The sequence below is a fragment of the Cephus cinctus genome, unplaced genomic scaffold (genome assembly GCF_000341935.2).
Source record: "Cephus cinctus unplaced genomic scaffold, Ccin1 Ccin1_scaffold1223, whole genome shotgun sequence".
Lineage (NCBI taxonomy): Eukaryota > Metazoa > Arthropoda > Insecta > Hymenoptera > Cephidae > Cephus > Cephus cinctus.
Window position 1 is genome coordinate 1 of NW_014333681.1, and position 10260 is coordinate 10260.

The 10260-nt window shown below is 41.2% G+C and overlaps 2 protein-coding genes across 7 annotated transcripts in view; one reads left to right on the forward strand and one right to left on the reverse strand.

The window, feature by feature from the left end:
• Positions 1-864: 864 nt before the first annotated feature.
• The window catches only part of LOC107272672 (14 kDa phosphohistidine phosphatase), a 38589-nt gene continuing 29193 nt past the window's right edge, over positions 865-10260 (reverse strand). Inside the window, exon 3 of the mRNA XM_015750062.2 lies at positions 865-1131. Coding sequence (XP_015605548.1) covers positions 1094-1131 — 38 coding nt within the window. The 3' untranslated portion in view covers positions 865-1093. The remainder of the gene's footprint in view (positions 1132-10260) is intronic.
• LOC107272668 (arrestin homolog) overlaps positions 1745-10260 on the forward strand; it is a 36459-nt gene continuing 27943 nt past the window's right edge. For 3 of the 6 annotated variants that reach the window (XM_015750054.2, XM_015750056.2, XM_015750057.2), the window contains exons 1-2: positions 1745-2333; positions 5856-6303. In XM_015750054.2, the coding sequence (XP_015605540.1) occupies positions 6182-6303 (122 nt within the window). In that variant the 5' untranslated portion in view covers positions 1745-2333; positions 5856-6181. Of the gene's footprint in view, positions 2403-3604; positions 3731-5855; positions 6304-10260 lie in introns of all 6 variants that reach the window. The other 3 variants (XM_025089977.1, XM_025089978.1, XM_025089979.1) reach the window with 3 other exon arrangements.

Consider the following 10260-nt stretch of genomic DNA (forward strand, 5'->3'; position numbering starts at 1 on the left):
CCGGAGCCGCCTTGGGACCGTGATTCGAAAAATCACGTCACAATGTATAGTCAACAACAGAGTCTGACGCGAAAGGGTGGCAAATGATCTGCCAATGTGACAAGGACCTACTTTAACCCTTGATAAGGGTTATCTTCACTTACCTCTACTTACAGGCGACACGAACGACCTATCATAATTCATATGACATTAATCTGATTTTATCAACATAACTATATACAGTGCTATTCGCGAACCCACCGCCTGGAGTTAGCCTGTCGATTTGATTTCCATGGAAAAATCACCCGGTGGTGCATTTGTCGTGAATAACCCCATATATGATGTATGCGGTCCATTTGCAATCCCATACGTAGAAGCTGGCTGATCGATGAAAAGTTAAATTTATCTCAAGGATCGGTCAATGATAAATATTTCATCCCCCAATTTCCCTCAGATAACGTATAAGCAAATTTATATTTTAATTATTAACGATTACGTATGCAGCATCCATGTACCAAAGATAAGCACTGAGATCGTCGTTATCAATGATGACAGTGATGCAATGGGTATATCAATTGTATGCTACTAATATGCTGTTGTTGTTGTTATTATCATTTCGGAACACGCCTCTAAAACTAAGGGTAGCACAAGGGTCTGGGTATTTCGTAGTTACTCATTAATTCCCATGTGCTGTTTCAGACTGGAGTTTCAAAGTTTGAAATCACGTTACAAAAGCCACCCCTATTATTCCTTGGTAAGAGCCCGGCGCCCTTACCCCTTTTACCGCGCCATTACCGCAAGGGCTCGATAAAAGCTCAAACATTCACTGGTTCCGATCCATCCAATTTTTAGCGTCGGGAGATGGTAAAACGAAGTCACATGAAAATTGGTCTGAGATATAATTTTATTTTCTCTCTTTTATCTCCCGTCTCGCTCTTACGTCAGATTGTAACGTGTTCTAAAATTTTCATTGATGGTCAATGACATGGAGCGACCTTGGGCTCTTTGCTCCTTTTTTGCTTTCATCTTGAGACTAGACGAGCAGCCTCAAAAGCTCCATGGGTCGTCTGTCAGTTTTGAACGGGACGCTTTTCTCTTCAATTTAAATCGACGTCTACAGCAACGTCGTGTATTCAAAATAGCGTCGCTTGTCTGAAATTAGAATATCAAGGTTGATAGTGATACATTTTCTTTTCACTTAAAACGTATCAGCAGTCTGTCGCGGTGTATGAAATTGAAATTTTTTTTTTTTCACAGAACTGTAGGACTTTATGAGAATCCGCTGTAAAAAGTTTTGCCGATAAGCGCTGTGTCAAATATTCGCATTGTTATCATTGAGGATTTTTGTTTCAAAGTGAAATGTGAAATTTGAAAATTTTTGAAATTGAACAAAATATCACGTGATAAATGTTGCTCTGTGTCGCTATGTAAAGCCTGTATTACAGGTGCAATATGAAAATTAAAATCCATTACTAATATAGGCCATTTTTTTCGGCAGAGACATATATATCTATGTCTATTATGAATTTTTATAAAAACCTGATAAAAACCACGTGACCAAATTTTTGGATAATTTCTACACCCCATAAGTACAAGTAAAATTGTACAGGTTCCTTTTTGCTATAGGGAAGTATAGTGCTCGTCGCGGTAATCAGAGGAAAAAGGGGCTGCGCCGTGTGGATGTCATGATTAGCAAGAGTAAACGGAACTTGGCTGCCGTCGCGACGGCTGCGTCGGCGTCGCTCAGTATACGCCGGACCGTCCCGAACGTCGGACGTCGGACGAAGGCACGGAGGCTTGTGCTCGCGTCGTGACGTTCAATAGAAAAGTAACATAAAAATTTTGGAAAAAAAAACCCCGTGAAATTAAAATAATAAACTTTTACAGAAAGACCACGTGAATGTGTCGCACTAATTAAAATAAAAAAACTTAACGAATGATATGTATCTACCGTGTGCCGATTGAGCATCAATTGAAAATGTGATAGAAAGATTATATAAATAATCCAAAAATTAGACAATTTTTCGAATCGAGTGATATAATTTTTTTTATTTTTTTTTTTTCCATATTGGAATCGTCACAAATGACAATTTTTATTTTTCAAACGCAAATTTCATTTCTACTAGTTCCAATAATAACAATAGTCCGTTGCATTCTCGACTACAATTCACATATGCACTCACGTGCATAGGGTGCAGTTAGTACTTGGAACTTTACTTCCGGGCTTAATTCGACGTACGGGCCGTGGCACGTTGGGCAATCGGGAGTAAATAAATAAAAGCAAATAGTTATGCAAGTCGACGGGAAAAGCTCGTAGAAAAGTTCACGTCGTGTTTGCCAAACATTGGCGATAAGTAAGTAAAGTAAACGAGAGAGTACAAGTGTTTCAAAAATAATCGTTCGAGTCATCTGCCGTTAATGCGGTAGGGCGATTACGGTGAAAACCAATAAAGATCCTCGAGGCAATTTTCAAGTTAGCTAAATTAGCTCGTAAAAAAATTTAATCAAAAAGTTACACAAAATAAATATCGTTCTTAGAAATTTTTTTTTTTTTTTTTCATTTCATGACACACAGACCTACAAGTGTGGTGCAACGGCGCGGACGAATTTATCCCCGTTTTCATACTTTCGGTCGCTCTCGTGGAAACTACGCTAGTTCCAAGTAGTGAGAGGGTGCAGGGCCGTAATATAAAGGGGGTTGAAATTCTATGACAACCTGAGGGAGTAGAAAGCAATGTTAACAGGTTAAATTGTTTTGACCTGGGTATTGGTGTGGCCCTACCCTTATAACGCACCCCCACACGTAAAATCTTTCGATACCAAGAAAGCTGGTCAGCTCTGTTATTTATTTAATTTTACTTTCGTTCCATTTATTCCAGCAATGTACATTGCTACTCGCTCCCATTCCACGAATGTGTTCACTTCTCGAAAATACAAAAAATTTCCAATTTTTCCCCCCCCCCAGAACTCAAGGTAACTTAGGCAATACATCGGAAGGAAGCTCGGGGCAATATAAATTATTGCGAACGTACCCTTAAAGCTCCGTTCGCAAATGAATGTCTTTATCTTCTATAATTTTCTTACGCACCCTCGGACTCCCCTTGACGCACCTTGACTTTCTCGGGCAGTCTCTCTAAGCTTTTTCATCCAGGGGTGGTAAAGTTCGGGGATGAAAAAAAAATGTTGCGCTCCTAACAGCGGAAAGCTTTGCGCTAATGGCGCTCGTTTTCTCGGAGCCGGAAGGAATTCAGAAAAGAGGGAGGATAACAGGGGATGATAAGGGGGAATTAAAAATACTCCATAGTAAACAAAAATATGAATGAACAAAATAGAGACTATCCATATATACCCGTAGTCTAGCCTTCAATATTCAAAGCCTTGCAGAACGGCTTCTGATAATGCATACACCCTACTGTATGGCTAAGGTCGTGTCTTAAGGGTTGTAAATTTTGTTGACTACCATAAAACGACACCCACTGAATCAAATCGAAAAAATGATACAGGACAAAAAAATCCTCAAAATCGAATCCACCCCCGATTAACCGATATAATTCTCAATTAAGGGATGACGGATACGGAAATTTATCTATAACGCAGATTAATAAGAAAGTGCCCTGTCTTATAGATAAAGCCGTAGCTAAAAGGGCTGTAATATCGCGAAGGTGTTAGCAGCTCATAGTAGTCACGGTGGGACTAACACCAGACACAACAACCAAGGAACATTGTGTTACTTCGGTCTAATCCCAAGCCCGTGAGTATGATTAATGGCATTGTACCGGGTGAGCCAGTCACCCCGTAACCCTCAACCCCTAAATCGTAGCCCATCTTCGTATCTTCTCAAAGCAGCTTTGTCCTTCTGGCAAGCTTTCAACTGGCCAGACCAACATTGTGCGTTCTTCATCCCCCTTTGAAAATACTCCCAGACTCACCCCCGCGCTCCAGCTTTACATTGCTAAATCCACCCCCTGTCGCTTTCCCCATCTCGCCCGACAACCCTTCGTACGGAGTGGCCGGGTCCGTCCGCGCGAGATTTTAAGAATTTTTGGTCCAGGCCAAATTTAACCCTTTAACCTCAGTCTACAATTCATCCCTCCAGATGGACACCCTGACCAAGATTACAAGGGTAGGAAAATGATGCTGATCCAGTGGTCCACTCGAACGATAGCCCTTCGAAGATTCGATCGAAAGTTTTCACCTGCATCCCGAAGGATCCTTTCACTTTCCCCAAGAGTTTCGGGAGACACCCTCTGGGCGTCAATAGTGATGATCGAAAAGGGGTAGCAACCCCTTCCTGAAATTACTTTGCCAAATTTCGAGTTTCTTATCCGAGCCCTACTTTCTCTTCTATCCGAACCCCCATTTTTTCCCTATCCCTCTCGTCTGCACCTATAGCTATTACTGTATACCTGAAGCTGACGTAAGACTTATTAAACACCCGGTAGATAGCTGGGAAAATATTTTCTAGCCATTTCAACCAGGCTCCGTTTTACTTGTGAACTCTTGAACTCTTCCGACTGCGTTTTTTTTTACCTAACCTCAAACTGCTTCGTGACTCTTCTGCCGACCGAGGGATGCTACTTTCATCCCTTATCCTCTTATCCTTTTGACTGTCCCGCTATCCCGATACCCCTTCTGCTTTTCACTCTTTTTATGTATTCCACTTCGTTTCTCCACTTCAACCCACCCGGCTGATAGACTTGGTCGAGCCTCGGGGACACACCGGAAGTCTTTTTTTGTCGCGAACGGAAACGAATACACGAGCCGATCGAGTTTCGCATATTTAAAAAAAAAAAATCCAGTCGACTCTGCCCTGAATACTAGACATATTTCTTGTAGTTACTCATACGCATATGTATATATCAAGCGTGTACTATGAATATATACAGGATGTTATATAACACAAACATTCATCCCGTACACGCCATACCTACAGCGTGCTAGCATTTCGAAGATGAACGCGTGAAATACAATTTTCTCGTGTATCAAGAAATTCCTAAGGTGGTAGCAGTTATCAGTGTCTAAAATAGCAAATCTGATAACAGCGTGAAACAGTCCTAGTGACTTTTTTCCAGATTTAAGTCTGACGCTTTCGCACTAAGCCCTGCCTGTAGCCAGTATGTAAAATATAACGCCAGGAGAATATATATATATATATATAGAAAACATATACTCATGTATCTACTCCATTTACATATGCACTAAAGGCAAAGAGACAAAATTCTTGGCAATATACGCAATGTCACGATACGTCTAACACAGTCTAAGGTCTTGCAATTTTGTGAGAAAATAGCAAAAGCGCCGAGATAAATGTTAATAAGAATCGTGAAATTTTTTTTTCTAACGGGTTAGGTTAGTTTATTGAAACATTTGCAGAGCAAAAATAACTTGTTCTCTCTCAAGTGTCCTTATCACTCATCAGACCCACCCAAGCAGCTCAAGAGGAGGTCGGGTCGCTTTTGCTGGTTTCTAGAAATTCTCTATTTTCTTCCTCTGGATTTATTCTAGGCTTTGTGACGTATATAAAAAAAAAATCGCATTTATCTCGCGATAATCTCCAGCTGTATTGTTTGCCCAGGATTCGTCCGGAGGAGTCGTTCGTCAGGATGGGGGTGTCCGCTGTGATCCGCTGTGATCCTTTCTCGCTGCTATTTCTATACGTGTTCCGACAACCCCTAACCCTACCGTAGCCCTACAGGGCAAATACTTCTTCATCGTCCTACTTTTATAGCTACCCTTATTGCTACCAGTATAGCTGCTGCTTAGAACCTTTATGGGATCTTTATTGGGTTTAGCCACCATGATTCTACCTAGGTTGGATTTTTTTAGTGTCAAGAAATTCTTCTAACTCCTGTCTCTTTTTCTTTCCATATTTATAGCCTCTCGATCGGCCTCTACGAAGGATTCAAAAAGTTTTTGGGTATCTGGGTAAAAGTCGTCAGGATTAAGTGTTGCGACCCTGGTAAAGATCTTTTCCTACCCCTGGATGTTCCATCCGGAAGTGTGTAAGCCGCCTCGCGGGAAGGATGGGTACCGGTGGTCTCGGGATCATGTTCTGATGGGTCAAGGACGTGCTACGTCATTTCCGCCCTGTGGCAGGGCTGTCAAAGTGTTGTGAACTTTTTCAAAAAATTATTAAATTCTGCGCGTTATCGTTCGGTGCTTATCGGGCGCTTAAGTTCGCGGCAGCAGGACCTGGTCCAGGATGGCCGAGAATGAGGCTGTTCCAGCAGGATCAACACCGGACAGGAGCAACTCAGTCACTGTGGAATCGGAAGCAGTACCGCAGTCGGAACCGGAAGTTCAGAAGACTACGGAGAGTGACAGGTGAGACGTGGATTGTTATTATTATTTTTTTTAAGACTCAAATTCCACTTCGCTCAAGGGGGTCACGATCACCGCTCATCAACCCCTGATGGATAGGTTCGTCTTGAGCACGGGAGGTGGTGGAGGGGAGGAATTGGGAGATTAAAAAAAAATAGATAAAAATTAGAAAAACGATCGAGCATCCTCTTTGTAGCTTCACAGTGAAGAGAGGTTCCTCTTCAATCTTCACCTTGTTGAAGACCTGATGACGTGTAATGGACTGTCGACTATTTTTTTTTTCTGTTTATTTATTTTTTATGCTCTTCCACTCTTTCCGATTTTTTCTTTTTCTTCCTGGATTCTTATTTTTCTTTTTTTTTTCTCATTCCCTTTTCAACTTTTCTTACGAATCGGAGGGAAAAAAATAATCCGCGCTCTCGATCGGATGTACCGCGAATTATACGATTCGCAACAGTTTGCCAATCGACGATTCCGAGTTTCATGGAAATAACATCGCGATCGTATAACGGGTAAGAAAAACAGTTATGTATTTCTTAAATGTTTTTTTTGTACCTTTCATTCCCTTTTTCAAATTCCCCTCGCTCCCGCGCTCTAATACACCGCGAATGTTAAAAGAGAACTCGGAAAAACAACGTTTCTCCGTATAACACTGAATACGAATATAATGAATACAAATTTGAAGGTGCACCATTGTCCCGCCCTCTTTTCCCCTGACCTCATCCGTAATAAAGGCACGTACCTGTCCTTTCTCTCTTTTTCCACCATTCTTCCGTCGACCGCCCCTCTGCCTCTCTCTCTCTCACTCCCTAGTACGTCCCTGCGATATAATGCAGTCGGATGCAAATGACCCAGCGAAAACGGACTTATGGAAATGGATTCGCAAAGAGCGACAGGATAAAGTGTCCCGTAGAAATTGTCGCTCGAAACCACGTGTCAGAGGTCACTGGTGATACACAACCAACAATGGATTTCATCATGAGTGCAATATGAATTCGGAAAAAAGTCAAAATACAAATGAAAAAAAAAGTTTTACCGGAAAATTTCAATTACGACAAACATTCCCACGTGTGACCAGAGCATACAAGAATTTACGGACACGTAACATACGTGTCGTATTTTCACATACGCATTCCCATAAAACTTTGTACACGTGTCTAGGCTGATTAACGATTTTTTACATTCAGGTCGCTTTGTAAAATAACAAAAAAAAGAGTACATGCAACCAATGAGTTACGTAGCCGTATACGTAATTTACGTAAGAACAATAATATAGAGCGAAAGTTCAATGGGTTTTCGTGACGTCCCGCCCGTATATTCTGTTCCATTATCATACGTTAAATACACTGGAAATATCTACCTGCTAGCTTCCCCATGTATAACGTGTACATCTCCAATGTATAACGTATACCTTGCGGCCATCGTCGCTTCGCTATGTAAATGACTCATAAATTTGCAGACGGTATAAACGAAATGATCGATACGGGATGCACGGGGCCCACGGTGTTTTAGGTAGGCAGTGGACGCGCCTCCGAGGTACTTTACAGCACTACCGGTGGCCTCGGGCGCCCCTGGGAAATTCCTTGAGATAACGCGTACCTGGAGGAACCGTCCCCGGACTTACTGAGAATCTGCCGTGCGCTTGCTCTCTTTAGACATCCCTATGGATGCACTTACGTCGCCGTAAGGTTAATTACGTAAACCATTATTAATTCGCAGTCAAATTTACGTTAGAATGTACATGTAATATTTTGATCTTGGTTTTTTTTTTTTTTTTAATTGCATAATAAGTACGTCTCGGTGTAATTATTACGGGGTATAAATTTTTATTCGACTGACATGGAAAAGAATTGCCATTTTTTATGACTATTTATTTGGACGATAAATTTCATCTAATCGCCAGATGCGCAACTGGTGATCCGGATTATCGACTGTGTATGTAAGCCCGAAATGTCCTTGAAATCCGGCACACTTGTGGATTCCGTGGTTTTCCGTAATCTCGTATCTTCGTTGTGCGTTCATAAATATCGAGAGTCTCGTATGACTATGGGGCAATATTGATTTTTGACAATTTTTTGAAAATTAATTTACAAAACATTTTTTTTCAATTTTTATAAAGCTCGCAAAAAGGGTCGCATGAAAAATGTCAAAAACGAAAAAAAAATCGGGTACGGTTAAAAAATCTTAAAAAAATTAAGTTAGATCCATTCAAGTTATGCAAACGTGTCCCGAAGTTACTGAGAAATTGACGATCACACGTGTGTTGGGTTTCCGTAGAATAACTCATACATGATATATGTTACGGCCGATCTATATCTGTCTCGTGTACTACTGAGGAAAATTGTCTCGGGGAGAACATGAAGTAAATGAATTATAGCTAGTACGATATAATTCCCATGAGTTTTCCATAAGCAATATATGTACGTAGCTATGCAGGATTGCAGGTTAAACCTAAGTGCAGCGTTGAATTAGTTACCAGGTAATTCCCTAATCTGCGTCTGATCTACCGATACTATCCCATTCGTTGTGATAGCTCCTTTAAAGTTCATTCTCACGCGAGCGTCATGGAAATTGACAATAATTCACTCGCCCCGTCCAAATCTGACAGCTGAGCGGACAATCTATCGGGCATTCCTGACCGTGCAGTAGCAATCGGGTAAAATCGCTATCGATTGAACGTTAATATTTATTTTTATCCAAAAAATTTCATTCGTCATTTGTATTGAGAAATTTTTCAAAAATTTATTTTCCCGCATATATATATTTTTTTTCCTTGAAATTCTACACGTTACCTAGATTCCAAGTAAATGACGTTAATTCGTCATGACGACCACGTGCGATTTCGCCTTTACGTGCCCTGAATCACGTCACTGCTATGTGTCCCTGGACAGAAAGAGAATTGGCCTCGCAAAAAATAGTGGGCGGACGTCGCGACGCTTATATCCCTGGGACCCGTGGGGGCATTGATAAAAATGAACGTCACGTTGCAATCACAACTGATAACGTATTTACGTTGACTGTATCGTATTCCTCGATAGTATTTGAAGTATGTATTTCAACACAGGTTTTCGATTGGCTATAAGTGCTATAGCAAATATATATATATACATATATACAGATAAGTTCTTTCCGGAGAAAGCCTAACAGTCGATTAAAAACACATCCGAATATAAAAGCACCTCGCAGCGAGGACGTGAATGGTTCTTGATAATTCGTCATAAAAAAGACTATTCATTTTCCGGAAACAGCGGAGCAGAAAACAAAATACACTTTTATACGTCAATCCGGAAACGTTTATCTTCCCGCAGCCGACTATACTGGATTCAATCTAACTTCTCTTTACGAAGCGGCCAACGATACCGGTATATGTATATATACAAAGAAAAACAGAATTCTCTCTTTTCATTCATCCACTCCAATTGTACCGGTACCTGGGTCAAAAAGGATATTGGAATGCGTGTATATATATATATATATATATATATATATATGTATATTGTGACGTGATTTTTCGAATCACGGTCCCAAGGCGGCTTCGGTTACCGATACAGATAACGTTCTCGATTTCTGGTTCCCTTCGGGTCGCCACTTTGCTCAGAAGCTGCGCTCTCGGGTTGATTCGTACAGTTGTGTCAAGGCTCTCGTGAGATTTCGTTATTGTTTAGTTGAGGTCGAGGTGCTCGAATCTGCCGTGGAGGATCTCCAGAAGTTACGTACCGATTCGTTAAGGAACGCTCTCGATTTGGTTTAAAGGGACGGCTAGAAGGAGATAGAAGAGTTATCGGCTATAAGGGTCTCGACCAATCAGATGATCAGAATTATTAGTTATCGAAATTGGATATTTTGTCAAAGCAGTCTGTCTCGGGGCACCGACCGTGGTGTCACGGGCTGCCCCGCGCTCCCGTGCTGTCTGTTTATAGTTTTTCTTGCCGTGTTTCGCTACGGTATAGCAAGTTCTCG